The sequence below is a fragment of the Glycine max genome, chromosome 7 (assembly GCF_000004515.6).
Source record: "Glycine max cultivar Williams 82 chromosome 7, Glycine_max_v4.0, whole genome shotgun sequence".
Classification (NCBI taxonomy): Eukaryota; Viridiplantae; Streptophyta; class Magnoliopsida; order Fabales; family Fabaceae; genus Glycine; species Glycine max.
In genome coordinates this window covers 30,178,982-30,201,483 of record NC_038243.2, presented here as the reverse complement: position 1 = coordinate 30,201,483, position 22,502 = coordinate 30,178,982, and the positions used below count along the sequence as shown (strand labels likewise).

Genomic DNA, 22,502 nt, shown 5'->3' with positions numbered 1-22,502 from the left:
ATAAACATAAAAATGCAGTAACTAGGAAGTGATCCTAGGTCGTTTCCCAACGAGCAATGACAAACCAAATGTTCATAATATACTTGCGCAGTAACAGTAACGATTGGGGGGGTTTGTTTGTTTCGTGATTAAAGAGCAGAACAAGTAAACTGGAATTTGAAACTACTAATATTAAAAACGGGTTGTTTCCTCTGATTCAGAAGCCATTCTCTTATCCTGGGTTATGGAGAATTCGTCCCTAACAGTCAACCACTTAATCCAACCTTATTTCAATTTACTAAGCGAAAATCAACTTAGGGTTATCAATACGTGATTAGGCACCACATACACCAGTTACCCCTTCGTCCATTAAGCATGAACGCAAGTTAGGCTCAGAGGCAATTAATCGAACACGAAGCGTGCACTGATTAATGTTCACGAATTTGGGATAACTGGTGAAGGGAAAACTGCCAGGAAACCACATTACAAATGAAACCTCAAAGAGAGTTGGGCTTCGTCCTCAAAAGGAAACAACACCAGAAAAACTAGCCTTCCATAGATTCAAACAGAAAAACGCAAATGAAACATGAAGCAGAAACGTAAATGAAACAGAAACGTAAATGAGAGTAGAAGAAGAAGCAAGAACGAAATTGTAATTAGAAGCAGAAAACGTAAAATTGCATTACGTGAACAGTAGCATCAAAGCAGAAAACGTAAAACCCTAAAACAAAAGCTCTGAATAATGAATAGCATAACAGAATAGCCTTGCATGAATCCCAAGGCTGCTATTTAAAAAGAGTCACTCAAAGTCACTGGGTCCTATTACAATACTCTGGCCCAAAACGAAATAAACACTGAACAACATAAAATAAAATTGCGAAATTTCCTAATTAGAAATTAACTAAGGTAAGCGCTGCTTTATTTGCCCTCTTCAAGTCCATAACCAAAATCCGGATTAAGCCCAATGTTTCATTAATTCCTGAAATTAGATTAAAAACATCAAATTAGCTAAATGAGCCCAAATAATAAAACTGCCTGATTAATTGACAATTAAGACCAATCAGCAATTAAAATGGTGCAAAAAGGGTTTTGAAAATAGAAGAAAATGATGGCACATCATGCATATTAGATTAAAGTTTCATTATTTTTGGGTCTTGTATTTACGGTTTCATAGTGTAGGGAGGGTACCTTAGTAATGTAGGATTTTTTTAGCCCTTATATTTTAGGACACCTAGACTAGTTTTTGTATTAGGGGTAGTTTTGTAATTTCACATGCATTAAATGCACTATTTGATGTGTGTGTGTTGGGAGATAAATTTAATTGAATTGGGAGAAACCCAATCCAATTAAATTTTGGACCATCTTAAGGGGGAGGTGAGCATTTGCTTGCTACACCCCATTGTCACATCATATAATCACATTTTGTGCATGTCCTTCATGCTTTACATGTCTCATGACACCCAAGCACACTTAGTGGAGAATCTTGGACTTGATCTTGGATTAATGGGCTGAACCATAGCTAAAATTCACTAATCATAATTAGTGAAATTTTGGCTCCAAATTTGGCTCCACAAATTCAAATTCAAATTAAAGTGAAATTTGAATAGAAATTCAAATTTCCTTCCAATTTTGTGATACTTAGGCTATAAATAGAGGCTTTGTGTGTGCATTTTTTTCAACTTTGATCATTTGAGAAATTATACTTCAAGGTATAAGGCTTGAATTATTGTCAAAGGATGCAATCATAGAAATGGCATTGATTTTGAAGAAATATTTTCTCCTGTGGTAAAGATGTTCTCCATTAGAGTTGTCTTGGGTATAGCTGGAAGCCTAGACTTGGAGACCGAACAACTTGAGATTTATATGAAGCAACCCGAGGGATTTGAAGTTTCGGGTAAAGAAAACTTAGTGTGTAGACTCAAGAAGAGTCTTTATGGTCTAAAACAAGCACCAAGGCAATGATATAAGAAGTTTGACTCTTTCATGGTTTACCATGATTTCGAGAAGACTCACATCGACCACTGTGTATTTAAAAAGGGGCATACTTTTGCTTTATGTTGATGATATGTTAATCGTTGGGCATGATAAGAAGAAAATAGTTGCCCTTAAATTGTTGTTGAGCAAATCCTTCGCTATGAAAGACATGGGACCAACAAAGAAAATCCTTGGGATGAAGATCACTCGAGATCAATCTAAGAAGTTATTGTGGGTATCTCAGGAACAATACATTGAGAAAATTCTTGAGAGATTTAATATGCATAAGGCCAAGCCAATTAGCATTCCATTTGCCGAGCAATTTAAATTGAGCAAAAAGTAAAGTCCAACAAGTGAGGGAGACAAAGAAGAAATGAAAAGGGTTCCTTATTCATCTATTATTGGAAGTCTCACGTATGTTATGATATGTACAAGACCTGATATTGCTTATGCAGTCGGTGTTGTGAGTCGATTCTTGTCTAATCCTGGGAAGGAACATTGGGCTATTGTAAAATGGATATTCAAATATCTTCACAGCATAACCAAGAGGTGTTTGTGTTTTGGTAAAGGAAAGTCTGTGTTAGAAGGATACACAAATGCGAACATGACAAAAGATGTTGGTTTTAGAACATCGACTTTGGGATATCTAACTACTTTTGCAGGGGAGTTGTGTCATGGCAATCCAAACATCAAAAGTGTGTGGCTCTATCAACTACCGAGACTGAATATATTGTAGCTACTGAAGCATGTAAAGAGATGTTGTGGATGAAATTTTTTCTTTATGAGTTGTGCCGTGAACAACAAAATTATGTGGTACATTGTGATAATCAAAGTGTTGTACCAACTAAGAAGAAACTTTTCACTATCATTCAAAGCACATAGATGTTCGTTATCACTGGATACAAGATATATTAGAGGAGAAACTTTTACAACTTAAAAAGATTCACACCAATGAAAACTGGTAAGACATGATGACCAAGGTGATGCCAACTAAGAAGTTTGAAGATTGTTGTCAAGGAGCCAATGTGATGGTGCCCCCCAATTAAGTCGGGGAAGGGGAAGATTTGTTGGAAATCCCTCAATAATTATAGAGCACCACATTCAAAAAATCTTGATAACATCAAATGCATGAAAAATAAAAGGTGAAGATTCCAAGGTTTTGGAATTTCATCTTTGACTCTTGATGATATCACATTCATATTAGAAAAATGGAGACAACATTTTCAAGGGTTCTTGGAAATATGAAAATTAATTTACATCCATTTATTACTCCTGGGAGAAGCCATATCCCTCCACTACATAAATGGGGACTTGTGAGGAGTTATGGCAAGCAAGCAAATGAGATCCTTCAAGAGTGATAATGAGACAAATTTTTTGTAATCCTTTTCAAGAAAAGAGAGTTATATTTTCACCATACTTGGCAAGTGTTTGAGAAATATTGTAAACCATCCTATTGGATGAGATTGAGATCATTGTAATCCTACTTCATAGTGGAGATATTTTTTTTGGACTTGACCTCCTAGTTTTTCCCTTTCATACTGAGGGGGTTTTCCACGTTAAAATGTCTTGGTGTTGTTCTTCTTCTCTTACTCTCTTAATTTATATTTCTTATTGAACATCTTAATCACATAGAGAGGGGAATTTATTCTTGGTATTTCCCAACATTCATAATCCAACCCACAATCCACCCCTGGTCCCGCCGCCTCGCCCCATTCACTTTTTTCATCCTTCCACCACCACCTAAGCTAGTTCATCTTCTTCATCCTTCCACCGCCAACCCTTATTTTTGCACAATCGCGACGCCATCACGACCCTCTACCATACTAGGCCGGTGTGTGTGTGACAACCATGATAGTGTCTGCGATCTCCTCGACGCATGAGGTGTCGACGTGGATGAGGCGGGGGTCGAGGTCAGCTGCGAGGGTAGAGTCAACGACGTGGCCAGCGGACCAAAGACAGAGGATGAGGTGGTAGGAGTGGAGGCACCGCTGGCGGCACGAGGGAGGTAGGCAAGAGAGTGGACAATAGACTCAATCTTGCCAAGGGAAAGTCACATTTTTTTTAAAAAATTTTATTAGTTAATAAAATAATAATTAAATTTTTTAAATAACTTAAATAATAAATAATTATATGACTTCAATTTGCTTATGTGTCAAGTTATTAGGCTTGATGATGTGACATTTCATGTGCCACTAGGGGTGGGTAAACAGACCTAGGTCCATAGACTGGCTCGCGGGGCCCGCGGCCCGCATGGGTTACGAACCAATTTTTTTGAACGGTCCATGGTTATGTCATATTTTCGGGCCCGCCCCGCTTAACCCGCGGACTATGCGGGTTTGGCCCGTGGGGTCCGCGGGTTGCCCGTAGTCCGCATTAGGTTTGATTTGTGTGACCCTGACCCAATTATATTAGGTTTGATTTTCTCTTTTTCACTTTAAACTTTTCTTTTAAAATAACAGATAAATAAATATATTAGATAGATAAATATTTAAAGATAAAAATAAAAGATTTAAATTAAAAGATGATGATAAAAATAAAAAAGGATAAGATAAGAAAAATAAAAGATAACAGAAATAAAAGATTAAGATAAAAAAAGATAAGTGATAACATCCTTTTTGATATTTTCTCGATCTTTTTTTCTTTTAATCTATCCTTTTCATATTTGCAAGCCATAAATAATAAAAATATCAATTCTTATCATTTAAGCTAAAAATAATTGTTAAATAAATATTTTTAAAGATATTTCAATATATTTTTATTATAAAAAATAGCTCACATCATATTTAGCAGTTATCATTGTAGTAAGCTAAGAACATTTTTTCTCCTCACGGTTTTTCTCCACCACACAGTCACGCATGCGCGTAAGTCATATGACTTTCCCTTACAAGGAAAACAAAACGCGACTTACACTCACATAGTCATGTGACACACTACAGGGGCATAGCCTCGGCCCACCACCACACGCAAAGTACATCTCTTCTCTCTCTAAAATTTGTTTTTATCCTATTTTTGTTGGGACTGATTCATTGTTGTTGTACTCTTAAATGTGGAGATGGAGAAGGCTCAAGCTACTTCAAATATGGAATCATTTGTTGTTGGAGATGTTTAAATTTCATATTTTAGATTTATTGCTTGGATTTTCTTTTGTTAAGACATTATTTATTTTATTGATGTAATTGACTAATTATTGAGATTTTATTTACATTTGTATTGAACTTAATTTGATTGAATTGTATTTTTATTAAAATTTAAATTCTTTTAAAACTAGGCCCGCGGACCGGCCTGTTTGACCCGCAGGGTCTGTGGGGCGGGGACAAACCAATTTATTTGGTCCGTGTAAGAAGCGGGGCGGACTGGTCCGGTCCGCTGCCAATGCGGGCTTATGCGGGGCGAGCCTTATGCGGGGTGGGCCGGCCCGCTTACCCACTCCTATGTTCCACATCATCACTTAATAAAATAAGACTAATGGTAGGTACTATATTGAAACATAAAAGTTTTTTAGGTATGTAGATGATCAAAAATAAAATTTAGATAATAACTTAAAAACAACCTATCTATCTATCTATCTATCTATCTATCTATCTATATATATATATATATATATATATATATATATATATATATATATATATATATATATATATATATATATATATATATAAGTGTGTGTGTGTGTTTTGGGGAGAGGGAGAGAGAGATGCAACTAACTTGTCACTACCACTGTCATGATTAATTGGTCAATTTTCTAACGTTTATGAATATTAAAATATATTCTAGCGTTTATGAAAATGATAAAGTAAAAGAGATGGCTGATAGCTAGCTAGGAAGATCAATGCACTCACACAGACATACTGCTACAACTTAGTGAATGGCGATATATAACTGCAAAAGTTAAAGTATCAATAATAAAATTTACATCACTTCTAAAAAATTAATAAAATTTACAATTTTTATACCTTATTTCCTTAAGTATATTTTCTATACTTTACATAGATCTCGATCTAATTTTGAAATATTAATTAAAAAATATTTTTTAATTTTATTAATTTAAAAATATAAAATATTGATAATTTTAACTAGGGTTTTTTTGTCTAACCACAACTAGTGATGTTTTTAAAATGACATCAACCAAGACTATTTTTTGGTCGACATCAAATAGGATTTTTTTTGTCAAAGTATGATGGGAATATTTGTCAGTTGACGTCAGTTGGGACTATTTTTCGGCTAACGTTGGTTAAATCTATTTTTTAGTCGATGTTGGCTAGGTTTTTTACCAACGTCGGCTAGGGTTTGTTTGGTCGACACCGGTTAGGGTCTTTTCGAATGACATTGACCAAGGCTATTTTTAGCCAACGTCGGCCTAAAAAGTCCTAGCAGGCGTTGAAAAACAAATCTATCCAACATTGGCTAAAAAATAGTTTGGTTGATGCTGACTAATGGAACCTACCCGATGTCGGTCAAAAAACATCATTGGTCAACATTGGCTGAAAAATCCCTAGTGGAAGTTGACTAAAAAATAGCCCTGACCAATGTTGGACAAAACACCCTACCCAACATCAGCTATAAAATAGCCTTGGCTGATGTTGGCTAAAAAATAGCTCTAACCGATGTCGACCGAAAAAACTCTAATGGATGTCGACTATAAGAACCTAGTTGATGTTGACTAAAAATAGTCATGCCCGATGTCGGTCAAAAATACCTAGTTGGTGTTAGTAGAAAAAATTCTAGCCAACATCAACCAAAAAACCTAGCTAATGTGGTTAAGAAATAACTCTGGCTGATGTCGGTCAAAAAACCCTAGTCGATGTCAGAAAAAAATCCTAACTGACTTCGGTTAAGAAAATCTAGTTGACATCAACCAAAACACCCTAGCTAACATCAGCTGAAAAATAACCCTAGCCAATATTGGCTAAAAAATAGCTTTGGCTAATGTTGGCTAGAAAAACCTAGCTAATGTTGCCTGAAAAACCCTAGCAGGTGTCTACTCAAAAGTTAGCCATGACCGATGTCAGTAGAAAAAATCTAGCCAATGTCGCCCAAAAAAATCTAGCAAACGTCGGCAAAAAAAAATCATTGGTCAACATCAATTGAAAAAACCAGGATGACAACGGTAAAAAAAATCTTTGGTCGACTTTAGCAAAAAATTCCCATGAAAATAATCCTAACCAACACCATCTAAAACAAATCTTAGCCGATATCGGCGAAAAATAGATTTGGTTAACATCATACAAAAAAAAAGTTGAACAAACAAACCTCGGCCAACATTAGTGAAAAACAACTTATGTCGATGTCGGCCGTAAAAACTTTAGTCACCCGTAGTTACGAGTGTTGAGCGAGAAAGAGTCGTGAGCAAAAACGTGAGTTAGAGTGAGCATCTCTGAAAAAATAATTTGAAATTTTTTATTTTTTGAGAGAATTTGAAATCCTACTGTTTTAGTAAATCAACATGATTCATAAAAATACCAAAAATTAAATATCCTTTCAAATATTCTATCTATACGATCTATTTTATCATGAATCCTTTTAAATTTCTTGAAAAAATGATTTCTCATGCTGAATTGATCCATCCAAACACACTGTTAAGGTCTTTGTTAATAGTTGGTGATTCTGTTTTTCTTTATATTGTTTTATGCTTAATAACTATTGTCTCTTGTCTCTACCTTGGTTCATTGTCTTGGCCCTTTCTATTAATATGTAGTTTTTGTCAAGTTATAATGAATATGGTTTCTTGATTAAAAAAAATAATGCTTTTCTGATAACTAGATTAAGAATTTGATATTTGAATTTCTTACGTCAAGTTTTCTATTTGCAAAAATCCTTGATTCTTCTTCAAGTTGCTCAAGATCTCAAACTATATAGCTACGAATTTCTGCCACTCAAAGGTGGAGTCGGTGGGGGTGAGTGCGGAGGAGAGGTGTTTTGTATATTTTTAATTATTTGAAAATTAAAAATTTGGGATTTTTTAAGGATATTTTTTTATCTTTCACTAATATTAAGACGCTAAGTTAACAGTATTGACTAAGGAGGTGTCAAAGTAATACATTTTAATGGAGAAGAGATGAGTGTAATAAGCTTATATAGCATAGGAAAAATGAGTGTTACTTTAAATTTAATTACAATGTATTTTATAAAGATTTTACATTAAAAAAAATCAGTTATGTATATTGCAGTTTATATAAAGATAGAGTATAAAAATGATGGGAATATATTAGACACTAACTTAAAAGCAACTCATAACATTAAGCCATTATAAATTCAACATACCGTACATTGATAATTCAACATAGTAGCCTCTCATATTTTATATTATCTTCATAATGTGCTCAACATTTTCAAATGCCGTACAATGTATAGGAGATAAATTGAATAAAAATAGAAGAATCAGATAGGTTGCAGTGAAAAGGTCTTTTCTTGAAGTTATTGTTGGAGTATTATACCTAGCAAATTGCTATACGTACAATGAATCATGAAGTCAAATGTGCAATAGAGGATAACCACCATCTGTATGTAGAATCATGTTAAATATTATATATGGATTTCTGAGAGATTAAGCTAGCTACCCATTTCCTTTTGTACATAATGTTAGGTTGAAGACTCATGTTGGAAAGTTTCCAAATCTTAAAATAATCGCAAGTATACCGATCATAATTACTACTAAAAAAACATTTAAAATTTTAAAAATCATACAACATCCATTCTTCAATTTAAAAGTAGGACACTTTCTATTTCGATTATAAAACCAATATAAAAGGTACACTTACCTAATAAATATACTAAAGATGAAAATATATAAATATACTAAAGATGAAAATATAAGTGTTAGGAATTTTATAATTCTTAATTAATTAATATGAACTACATATTATATTATAATATTTATATTAGTTATTTTCATTTAGGTGGAGTTAATATAAGTGATCTAATTTAGGGAGTTCATTAATAGAAAACTGATAAGAGCTTATTAAGCAAAAACACGTTTAGGTCATTACGAGATAATAAGAAACCTAATATGTTAAAACTTGAGGCATGTTATGGTTCCCAACACATCAAATCAAAAAATAATTTTATCTCTCTCCATTTTAAGAGAAAACGACGATCCTGTAAGGAATAAAGTGATTTGATTGAAGTAGGTCATAAAATCAACTTTTCGTGATCATTCTTGTTCCGCTACGTTTGTTTGATCAAACTCCATGAATCCATGTATACCTTAAACCTTTCTTTCAATAATCTAATGTAATGTGTTTTATGCTCATTTGGTATTTTATATGATTTGTTAAAATTCTAACATGTGGTATCAAAGTCATCATTACAGTTAGATTATTGAGATTTAAAGTTGTTTGATTCTTTTTATAGTTGGATCTTTTAATTTGTTATATGAACCCTAATTTTATTTTAGGACAATACAAATTAATTGTCCGTAAATTCAGATATTGTGATATCCGGTATTTGGTTTCGATTGTATTTTGTTCTTTTGGATTTATGCACGACTTTTGTTCATGTCTTGTGTGATATATATTTAAGGAAGCTTTGCAAATTTAGTTTTCTTTTAAGCTTTCTTAGAATCTTTTCTAAGTTGAACCCAAAGTCACATGGGTTATACCTTTACATAAAGTTATTACGTGCAATTTGTGAATACTTTGGATGTCATTATCATGTTGTGTATGTGACATTATTTTTATTTGATATACATTGTTTACATTGATTTGGGATGCCTTTAGTAATCCGTAAAACCTTCTATTCAAGAATTCATAAAGTTATGAATTGGCTAATTGATACATGAATCCGGGATTGTCTTCTATGATTGGTGATGCTACAATAATTTTGGGATAGCATTATTTACGGATGTGATATTTACTTGTGATTAACTTTTATGTTTATTGTTATCATAATTAGGTACAAATTTAGCAGTTACAAACTTTCCCTATTTATTTGCATGTTTGGTAATTTTTTAAATTAAATTGATTGGCACAATATGTTGTCAAAGTAATATCTATTGTACAAATTGATTTAATTAAAATTATATAGATGTTAGTATGAGATTATTTATGCGAATTGTGTTTGACCGAAAGGAAGACACAATTGACCAAATAATAACATATTGTGATGACAATATATAAAATTATAAGGTATTTTTATGTGAATAGTAGTCAATCCAAAGAAAGGCTATTATTTGACAAAATTAATTGTCAATATTTGATCATTGAATTGAGAGTACCAATTACAAATTAATTTATCTGTCCAAAGACTAAGAAATATTGTTGTGCTGGATATCTTGATGAGTTTGTTATGCAAAATATTTGTATGTCTTGTTATATATACTTTATATGTCTTGTTTGTTAATTGTGAACATCTTATTAATTTTGTTCTGTTTTTAATATTGTTGACGCTACAAATGTTGCTGTTGAAGTGAATTTTATCCCTATGCTGAATGGGACAAACTTTAAGGTCTAGAGAGAAGCCTTAAAAATCGTTCTTGACTGTATGGATTTGGACTTCGCACTAAGGACAAAATGACACATTTTCACTATGAAACCTCTAATGAGGCAAAAATTGAGAAGTTGGATCAATCCAATCGAACGTGCCTGATCATGAAACACTATTCCAGCGGTGTTTCAGGGTTCTATTTATGAGGGTCAAATTGCAAAGAAATTTCTTGAGGAAATTGAGCAATACTTTGCCAAAAATGAGAAAGTGGAGACAAGTAACCTTTTGGCTAACTCATCTCCATGAAGTATAAGGGAAAAGGAAACATCACGGAATACATAATGGAAATGTCCAATCTTGCATCAAAACTCAAGTCCTCAGGTTAGAGCTTGGTGAATACTTGCTTGTACACTTGATTTTCATCTCACTTCTTGCACACTTTGCGCAATTCAAAGTGAGTTATAATACTTAGAAAGACAAATGGTCCCTCAAACTTATATCACTCTGTGTGCAAAAGGAAAAGAGGCTGTAGAGAGATAGGACTAAGAGTGCTCACTTGACTTCGACCTCTCCGAATAAGAAAAGGAGGAAGATTAATGATGTTGTGGAAGGGGTCTTCTTAGCAAACAAAACAAAAGAAGGTTTAGAAATTTACTTGCTACTTCTACAAGAATTTTGGACACATGAAGAAAGAGTGTCCCAAGTATGCCACTTGGCGTGTAAAGAAAGGTAAATTTCTTACTTTAGTTTATTTTGAAGTTAATTTGGATTTTCTATCTAAGGATACTTGGTGGTGGGTGGATTCTGGTGTTACTACTCACATAAGTATATCTTTGCAAGGTTTCCTATGGAGATGACCCCAATTGATGATGAAAGATTCATCTTTATGGGTGAAGGCATAAAGGTTACAATATAGGCTAATGGAACTTTCAGATTGTAGTTGAAGATTGGACTTTATTTGGATTTATTTGAGATTTTTGTTGTACTGTCTTTTAGATGGAACTTGATTTCTATTTCTAGCTAGTTTGAACAAATTTGGATTTTCTTGTTCATTTGGAAATAATAAAGTTAGTCTCTGCCAAAATTCAAATATGGTTGATTTTGGTTCTTTAATTGATAATCTTTACATGCTTCATGTTGTTAGCTCCTATAATGAAATATTGCAAATGAGCGCACATGGTACAAAACAAAAATTAAATGAGAACTCAACCACCTTATGGCACAAGTGTTTAGGCCATATCTCTAAACATAGAATTCAGAGACTTGTGTTAGATGATTCCCTTAGATTTATCAAACTTTGAGGTTTGTGTTGAATGCATAAATGGAAAATGAACAGTCATGAGAAAATTAGGTGCCGAAAGAGCTAATGATGTCTTAAAACTAATGCATACAAATATTTGTGGTGTTTTCCCTACTAATTCTTGAATGGACAACAATATTTCATTATGTTCACAAATGACTACACTAGATATGGTTACCTATATTTCATACAGCTGAAGTTTCAATCCTTAGACATTTTAAAGACATTTAAGGCCGAAGTTGAACGTCCACTTGAAAAGAAAATTAAGGTTGTCAAATCTAACTGTGGTGGTGAGTACTATGGAAGATATGACAAATTAGGAGAACAACGTTCAGGACTTTTTGTGCTTTTACTCAAAGTGTGTGGAATTGTTTGGCAATACACTATGTTTGGAAAACCTAGCACGAATGGTGTAGAAGAACGAAGAAAGCAAACTCTTAAAGATATGGTGAGAAATATGATTAGTCATTCTTTTTTGCCAGAGTCACTTTGGGGAGAAGCCTTAAAGACTACAACTTACACCCTTAATAGGGTGCCAAGTTGATAAGTGTCATATTTCAATTATTTTTTGGATTAAAATGTTAGCACTTATCTTTCTTTTGTAATAGTTTTCTTATAAACTTCCCTTAAATCTAGTTGGTTTATATATATTGTACATTTACTAATGTTTTTGTTTAAATATGAAAGATTCATTCATGGTTTTGTAGGTTTTGATTGTAGAAGCAAGCTTCATGATGATGAATCAAGATTGATTCAAGGAGTTTTGATGATAACAAAGATGATGACAAAAAGCCCAAGAGAATGAGTTCAAGATTGAGTCAAGAACACTTCAAGAATCATGAGAAATTTGATTTCAAGATTCAAGAATCAAGTTTCAAGAATCAAGAATCAAGAATAATCAAGTTGAAGATTCAAGAATCAAGAAAAGACTCAATCAAGATAAGTACTAAATTTTTTTTTCAAAACATTGAGTAGCACATGAAGTTTTCACAAAAGCTTTTACCAAAGAGTTTTTACTTTCTGGTAATCGATTACCAGTTTACTGTAATCGATTACCAGTAGCAAAGTTTGTTTTCAAAAGCTTTCAAATTGAATTTACAACGTTCCAATTAATTTCAAAATGGTGTAATCGATTACAAGATTTTGGTAATCGATTACCAGTGTGTTTGAACGTTGAAATTCAAATTCAATTGTGAAGAGTCACATCCTTTCACAAAAATGCTTTGTGTAATTGATTACAATGATTTGGTAATCGATTACCAGTGATAAGTTTTGAATAAAAATCTAAAGATGTAACTCTTCCAATGGTTTTCAAGTTTTTCAAAAGGTTATAACTCTTCAAATGGTTTTCTTGACCAGACATGAAGAATCTATAAAAGCAAGACCTTGACTTGCATTTTAGATTCATTCATAACAATTATTACAATCCTTTACAATCTTTGAATCTCTTTGAACATCTTCTTCTTCTTCTTCCTTTGCCAAAAGCTTTCTAAAGTTTTCTGGTTTTCTAAACCTTGAAAACAAAAGTGTGTTATTCGTCTTTTTCATTCCCTTCTCCCTTTGCCAAAAAGAATTTGCCAAGGACTAACCGCCTGAATTCTTTTTGTGTCTCTCTTCTCCCTTTTCCAAAAGAACAAAGGACTAATCGCCTGAATTCTTTTGTGTCTCCCTTCTCCCTTGTCAAAGAATTCAAAACGACACAGTCTGAGAATTCTTTTGATTCTTCCCTTTCCCATAAATAAAAGATTTCAAAGGACTTACCGCCTAAGAATTGTTTTGTTTCCCCATTCACAAAGTTTCAAAGGACTAACCGCCTGAGAACTTTGTCTTAACACATTGGAGGATACATCCTTTGTGGTACAAGTAGAGGGTACATCTACTTGGGTTGTTGTAACTGAGAACAAGAGAGGGTACATCTCTTGTGGATCAGTTCTAATGGAGGGTACATCCACTAGGTTGTTCAAAGAGAACAAGGGAGGGTGCATTCCTTGTGGATCTTTGCTTGTAAAGGATTTTACAAGGTTGAAAAGAAATCTCAAGGACCACAGATCGCTTGGGGACTGGATGTAGGCACAGGTTATTGCTGAACCAGTATAAAACTCTTGTGTTTGTCTTCTTCTTCCCTACACTCTTTAATTTCTACTGTGCACTTTAATTATCGCTTTTACTTTTGGTTAAGTTTTTATTTCTGTTCTTTACTTTCTTAACATTTTAGTAAAAGCCTAAGAAGGGTAGACTTTTAATTAGTAAAGGTTCGTTAATAATTAATTCAACCCCCCTTCTTAATTATTCCGAGGCCACTCGATCCAACAACCTAAGCACACATAGTAGAGAATCTTGAAATTGATCTTGGATTAGTGGGTTGAACCATAACTGAAATTCACTAATCATAATTAGTGAAATTTTGGCTCCAAAATTTGGCTCCACAAATTCAAGTGAAATTTGAATTGAAATTCAAATTTCCCTCCAATTTTGTGTGACACTTAGGCTATAAATAGAGGTCATGTGTGTGCATTTTTTCAACTTTCATCATTTGAGAATTACACTTCAAAGTTCAGACCTCAATCGAGGCACAAAATTTCGTGCTCCTTCTCTTCCTCTCCCTCCACTCATCTTCTCCTTCTTTCAAGCTCTTATCCATGACTTCCTATGATGGTGAGCTTCTTCTTGACTCATCTTCTCCTTGAAGTGGCATCTCCAATCATCTTTCTTCCTTCTCCATTCTGCTGCCAATGATCTTCAAGAAGCAAAGGACTCCATTGATGAAGAAGATCCAAGGCCTACAAGCTCCAAAGGGAGCTACATCACTAGGAATTAACCAACCTTACCTGCCAAGCAAACGAAAAATTCCTAGGTAGATACAACAAGTACATCACATGTCGTCTATCTCTTTTTTATCCAAGACATAATTGTGTAAGAGACTTTATAGAAGTTACAAAATATTGTTATATATTTACAATTTTAATCATTATCTAAGTGACCATTAATAATTGTTAAAAAAGAGAGATTAAAATGTAATTTTAGTCCTCCAAATTTTATCAATATGTGATTTTTGTCCCCTTAAAATTTAATTAAAACATTTAGTCTTCCTCATTTTAAAAACTCAAGATTTTTGTTAATATGCTTGATTACTTACAAATAATTATAATTAGTAGAATTATTTAGTTAATAATAAATTAACTAAAAACCATTAATTATTAAAAAATAATCAAAGATTTATTGATAAATAACAGTCACAGTCCCTTCGAGTCGTTGCCGCTAGCGGTCTCTTCCACGACATCGTCCCCCTCCGTGTGGAGGCAGAGACATCATCCTCGGCAACGATTCACAATGATAGGAAGACTAGTCGCTCACTTGCAATCTCAAAGTCTCAATTGTCTTGAGAAATAAGAAATCCCTCAGATCCAGTCCAACCCCAACGTGTGTGCAACAACAACAACAACCTCACACAACTTCCTTCATTATAATATTATTATTCCCGGCCCGCAATAACAATCAAATCCATTACACAACAATTACCATTTATAATACAAGGGTGACAACGACAAGCAGATCTTTCCACTATTCATCCTCCCAAATCCCAACCCTCCAAGATGGACCCAAACCAAGTTCCCAAGGAGTTCACCTGCCCCATTTTTTGGGTCCCTCATGTCCGATCCGGTCGTCGTTGCTTCTGGCCAAACTCAAACGTGTCGTCATTCAAGTTTGCAAGGGCCTAAACTTCTCCCCATGGGTAGAAAATGAAGACCAAATAAGGTTTTCGAAAAGGAGCTTCTCAACGCGGTGGTCGATAACCCTGTCGAGTCTGGCATGGTTCAAATAATTGTTATCATAAAAAATTGAGGAGAATAGTGGTTGGAGAATGGCGTAGTTCTTGCCTTCGTGGCTGGGATTGAGGGGGAAGAAGGGTTGGGTTGTGAATTGTGATTGAGATTGAGGGGAAGCGGTGGGTTCAAGAATCTTTGATAAAAGTTTTTAAATTATTAATAATTTATAATTAATTAATAATTAATTTAATAATTTTATTAATTACAACAATTTGTTAATAATATGGCACATTAACCAAAATCCTGAATTTTTAAAATAAAGAAAACTAAATATTTCAATAAAATTTTAAAAGTTCAAAATCATAAATTTATGAGAACCAAAATTATATTTTTAAAAAAGTAACCATTAAGAAAGGGAAGGAAATTAACATTGCCATTTTCTTTATGTACATTGACAATATTGATATTAGATTATATATGACTTCATGTATATTACTCAAACTCTCTAATGCTAAGTCGACCCCAGTGAGTATCAATGTTAGGAATTTAAAACTATTAAGAAAGGGTTTTCTACCTTTGTGGTTAAAGTAACCAGGCATAAAATTTAACTTATTCTTTAATTAAAAAATTAGACCTTTCTCAACAATTTCTAAGAAAAAACATCAAGAAAAAAAAATAGCTATTCCTTGACTAAACGTTAAGGTAGATATTTTATTTGTTAAAATATATGTTTCTTAGTAATTTCATGGTAAATCTACTAATAAATGTTAAATATATTACTAATGGTTAAGAGTGGTGTTCTTTATTTATCTATTAAAAACAAGGTTGTTTTCAAAGACAATATATATCGACAATCACTATATTTTACAATTTTTAAAATATTCTTTTTATTTATTTTTATGCCTAAGACATTGCTTGAATAAAGTTTTTCATAAGTTCTGTACAAAAATAATAAAAACTTCTTCACAAGTATTTAGAAGAGAAAAATAATAAGAAGGTAAAATGATTTGAGTTTTTTTTTTTTTTAACTGTATCTAACTTTTATAGAAGCACTTTCATCCAAGTTCTCTAAATGTTGAGTTGAATAAGTTAATTTTAACTTATAAAGGAGACTAGGGTGAGAGACCAACTCGTATCTGCCATAATGTAAAACGTACTTATTATAAACTTTTAGATTTGAGAACAAGGTCATGGAGATGTGGCTAAGCTTTGAGAACTGCTACAAAAACTGTGATAGCGTTGTTTCGGAGAAGGTGAATTGATGTTGGTACGTGCGGATTGGTGGTGATGATGGAGTGCATGACTGACGTTTGTAAGGACCTTGTGAAATCACACATCCAAATATTTTCAAGGATACAAGTTTGTACCTCCACTAACCTTCCAACACTAGTCTTAGACTCAATACATGCTCTTAACAACAAGGACATAAGCATGAATACATGATTAATTCCACCATATACATCATCAACACATCATAAATTTCATAACACTTACACCTTTTTCATGGAGAGTCAACAACAATGTTATTGTTGGGTCCGGAACACCAAGCTTTAACTACAAAACAAGTATAACCCTCCAGAAGATTTTAAGTATTCATAACACCTTATAATAATTCTTAAAAAAAAAATTGTAGACATTTTTCACTACACACTCTTAGGGCCGTTTAGTTCAAGAAATTATTTTCTATTTTTATTTCTTGAAAATAATTTTAATTTTGAAATTTTAAATTTAAAAAATATATCAACATGTGTTAGGCAATAAATTGACTATCGATATGTCATTATTCATTGTTATATGTCAGAAAAATATATTAAATACTTAATGAAAGACTAACCAAAGGACCAAAATTGCTTAATTTTGAAACTCAGAGGACACAATTTTGCATAATTGAAGTAATTGAAATTTGAAAAATATGGCACAATTATAATACTTGAATGACTAAAAGTGCAATTAAGGTTTTATTATCTTTGAATTATGAATATATTGACTGTCATTAGTTTCCAGTTTTTGTGATTGTAATGCCTAGGTTATATACAAACATAAAAAAATAATACACATGATTTTTTTAATTAGCCAAGACAATATATTAATGATGGTACAAGGGTACCAAAACCCATATACAAAGGAACCAAAAAACGAAAAGCTTTACCTGGTTAGGAGACATTTATATCAAACATAACATAAATAGCTACTAACCTCAAAAAACCATCCGTCCCCAGCAGCCATATAGCCTCATAAAAACTAACCATCTTTCCTAAAACGAGTAAACATCAGTAAACTTAAAAGTTGTGTCCCAACATGACCCAATCGAAACTTTCCCCTCCCCTTGATTTCAGCATTACTCTCATCCTGCATTCGGTGTCAGCATACAGGTCCACCAAATTGCCTCCTAAGGTTGATGCTTGCAATTATGTTGTATATCCACACTTTAAAATCACTTACGTATAATGAAGTTTAAAAACTGCATGAAACTCAACTCCCCACAAAATCCTCAAGCATAAAACCACAATAACCACTAATTGAGTATCACCCAATTCGCTTTGAGTTAGTAGAATGCCATTCAGTTACCAACATACCCCGCGTAATATTACCCCCAATAGAGATTTCTCCAACATTCATATCCAACGAAACCCCTGCCACCTGTTTTCCTCCATAAAAGAAATCATGATATCAAGAATAAGATAAACTTCCCGTAACCAATCTCACAACTTTTTTTGTAGAACCGATCTAACGTTTGATGAGTAGTGGAACCCCTTCACTTTTGCTTTATTCCACTACCCAATGTAAATCCCACACCCACAATGATCAATCCCACCTCCCCACATCATTTATACAGCAATCCAACTATTGAGAAGCAACAAACAATCTACTATATTTGTGCTTTAACACCTCTTACCTAGCCATAAATCTTTCCAAAAAGAGGTATTACCTCCATCACCCGCCTTTCTCTTCAAAGATTTCCAAAACCATTCTTGTTGCTAACCATTGGAGGACACTTCATGTATGTCCTACCACCATGGTGAATGGATGGGTTTCTCAAGAGATCCTCCCATTGCCGTGTTCTTCCTTTTAGAATCCTAACCCATAGAGAGTCTTGTTCATTTACATATCTCCACATCCCTTTAGATACTAAGGCCTTATTAAAGCATCCAAGATCCAAGATCCATGATCCCCAACCCCCTACACTCCTTTGGAAGGCATATTTGTTGCCAACTTACCCAATATAATTTTTTCTAATCTTCCTTTGCCCCCCGTAAGCACCTCATTTGAAACTTTGTAATATCCTTAATGACCTTTTTTGGCGCTTTATAAAGTGAAAGAAGAATAACGGGAGAGATGATAACACTGATTTTAGCAAACAAATTCGTCCACCAAAGGATAAGAAATGATGTTTCCACGAAGCATGCTTCTTTATTATTTTATCCAACACCGGTTTCCATGTCAACTTTCCCTTAAAGTTAACCCACACAGAAATTCCTAAGTACACAAAGAAAATTTCCATCAACTGACACTTTACTATGCAGGCAAACCTTTGCACATGTTCCTTTGATACCCCTACACCCACCAACTTACTCTTATGAAAAATCACTTTAAGCCTCAACAACATTTCAAAGCATCTTAAAATTGTTTTCCAAGTAAAGGCATTTCTCACATTTGATTCCCTAAATAACATGTCATTCACGAATTGTAGAGAAACAATATGCACACCCTCCTCACCCATTGTACACCCCAACAAATTAAATCCCCTTTGCCATCGCATTCCTTACAAGACCACCAAGCCCGTCTCGTTTTTGAACTCCTGAGTTGGACTCCCATTCACAAGAACCGACATAGTAAAGGTCTCAATGCACCCTTTTATTTAGGAAATCCATGTTCGACACATTTGCTATAACCACTCCATCTAACATATTTCTACCTTCAAGGAAAGCCAATTGTCACTCATGAATGACCTTGTGCAACACTTTCCTAAGGCAAATAGAAAGTATTTTAGCTACAATTTTGTATAGACAACCCACAAGAGAAATGGGTCTAAACTCATTCGATCCAATCGAATTCTCTACCTCAGGAATGAGTGTCAAGAAATTTTCATTTGCACCCTTAGGTAGAACACAATTTCTATGAAATTCCTTCATTACCTTCACGATATCTTCCCTCAAAACATCCCAACAAGCTTTAGTGAAATAAAAATTATAACCATCAAGGCCTGGGCATTTATTTTCATTGCATTCCCAAACAGTTTGCTTCACTTCATCCTTTAAGAATTTGGCCACCGATATAGAATTATCACTTTGATCAATTGCCTCGAAGGGGAGACCTTCAAGTGAAATAGCTTTACCCCTTTGTTCCTTGTACTTGGATTTAGAAAACCTCTTTACTTCCTATTTAACTATCCTTGATTCATCTACCTATGTGCCATCAATGTTGACCCCTTTCATAGCATTTGATCTTCTTTACCAATTTACCACATTTTGGAAGAATTTTGAGTTTTCATCTCATTCTTTCAACGACTTTACTCTATAATTTTGATGCATTAACAATTGTTGTCTCCTTGAAACACTACTAGAAAAATTGGATTTTAAGTCGGTTCTTATGCCCATGTCACGACGGTTTTCAACCATCGTTAATGCCAACGTCGTAAAATATATAAGCTATTTTACGACGATTATGGGAACCGTCGTTGTAAGTTTTGAATACTACGACGGTTAGCTATAACCGTCTTAGTATGTGCTAAATATTACAACATTTCTTCTATAACCGTCTTAAAGTATACATATAATTTTGGGATATGAAGATGGTTACGATGATCGTCTTAGTAGGTGCGCATCGTCTACGACGGTTATTGGAAAACCGTCTTAATTGTAATAATCATAATTTACATTTTAAGACGGTTTTGATGACCGTCTTTGACGGTTTTTATGACCGTCTTAGATGACATGTCAAGATTGCATACTAAGACGTTATATGGGAAACGTCTTTGTATGTTATGCCAATTTACGATGGTTATGGGAACCGTCTTTGTAGGTCTACATTATGTTGTCATTTTACGACGTTTTCGGGAACCATCTTTGTATGTCTAATTTTTTTTTATTTTCTTCGTTTTATTGATGCGTTTTTTTTACATTGATCTCTGGTACCTATAAATTAAATCAGACCATGCAAATTAAATAATAGCATCAAATGAAATCTGAACAATAGCATCAAATGACATGCATCCTACATATATAAGTCCATGCAAATTGAATACCCTTTTTTGAATTAATGATCCTCTAATGTATCCAAAATACAAAGTTGTAGCCATAATTGTTCTAATTCTTTGATGAAACCACAGGAAAAATGTACTTGTACATAATACAAATCAAATTTAACAACTGCTTTTCCTAAAAGATAAAAAGTAAGTTGCCCATTTCTGTCGAACTGTTGTGATGGCCTCCACGTCTAACGATGAGCCATCAGAAAACCACTACAAAATTAACATTAGATAAAATTATTAGTAACTTAACAAATATTGACCAAAGTTACAATTGTAACTCCATGCATTATGTTTACCTTGTGCCAGTCATCCTTCAAACCGGCAGTCACGATGTACCACATCCAGTGCATGACATAATATCCGCACTCAAATCCTCCACTTTGCACATTAGTCTACATATAACATTTTTAATGGTTACTTAACATTCAACACTTAAAGATGTACAAACGGTTCATTACAAACAAGTACTGATTACCTTGGGTTCAACCCACCGAGGTGCACCTTGATTAGACATGCCTTCAAAAGAACTGGTTATTGTCTTCATTGCACTAGTTAAAAAAAATAGCATATATATGACAACCATTTTTGCTGTATATGTAACAACAATTACCAACTAAAGGATGCCATGATTTGTATATTTGAATAGAACCTGTTAATTGCGCCTTTGATGTTAATATCAGGCTTCTTCCTCAATTCATCCACTAGATTTTCCCCCTTCTGCCCTGAGAATGGTCACACCTCTTCCTAAGTATCCAAGTCTCCAATTTGTTTTTATCACACTTGTTATTTTACTCTCCACATCCCCAAACAAATCCACATTTCATTTTTTAAACTCCATTTTTAATCTTTTTAACTTTTCCTTGAGAACAAATGTCGTCCAACCATCCACCTTAACCACTGAGAGTGATTCATGAACAAAAGGTGTGAATGATGGATGAGAAAACCAACAATGAAGGACTGAAAAAGGTTTTAGGCCCAAATCAAAGTTCACGTCCTTCACTACCAAGGGGAAATGATATGAAATAGACCTATCAAACACATATTGAGTTAAATTCAGCCATAGAGATAAACATTATGGACTCACAAGACATATCAATATGACTCACTGCATTTCTTGAGGAGCTAAACCAAGTAAAATGTTTTCCTAACAAAGGAATATCAAATAGATTCATATCATCAATGAAACTATTAAATTCCTTTATCTCTGTTGAATCATTAATCAAAACACCCTTTGCTCCTCTTTTTTCTTCCTTATCTCTAACAACATGAAAATCTCCTATTAAACACCATGGGCCATCACCATTGAAGCTTTCAACACCTTTAGCCTCTCCCATAACACTCGTTTATCTACCAAAAACACATGGTTAGTATATATTAACAATAGTCATAGGAAAAGTTTCACCTTTTATGGTATCTTTATTTCCCAGGAACCCTTCACCTAAGCAAACATCGAACAACTCAATCTAATTCTACCTCCATAGAAACAATAATTCGCCACTTGTATTTCTTGTTGAGGATAAACCATTTTTGCGGTGATATTTTGTGAGTTTTTGTGCCATTTGCATGTATTTTCTTGGCAGAACTCATGTTTGGATGCTAGTTTTGTCTTGCAGAAGCATCACCATTTAATTAAGTGAAAAGAGTGGAATTAGCACTTTTACCTGAAGATTTGAAGATTTTGTCACTTGACCATGATCGTAGTACATCTAGCATGATCGTGGTGAACATGATGGCCATGGTAATATGATGACGACCCTTTATAAACAACATCTTCCTTTTGGTGACAGCCGTAGTGAACTTACTATGC

At 33.7% G+C, this 22,502-nt stretch overlaps 1 protein-coding gene across 1 annotated transcript in view; it reads right to left on the bottom strand.

Annotated features, from left to right (window-relative positions):
* The window catches only part of LOC102665504 (keratin, type II cytoskeletal 2 epidermal-like), a 47,239-nt gene extending 26,000 nt beyond the window's left edge, over positions 1 to 21,239 (bottom strand). Inside the window, exons 1-3 of the mRNA XM_026129120.1 lie at positions 21,171 to 21,239; positions 20,992 to 21,087; positions 20,846 to 20,905 (exon numbers count right to left, since the gene is read on the bottom strand). Of these exons, the coding sequence (XP_025984905.1) occupies positions 20,846 to 20,905; positions 20,992 to 21,087; positions 21,171 to 21,239 (225 nt within the window). The remainder of the gene's footprint in view (positions 1 to 20,845; positions 20,906 to 20,991; positions 21,088 to 21,170) is intronic.
* Between the last annotated feature and the right edge of the window lie 1,263 nt (positions 21,240 to 22,502).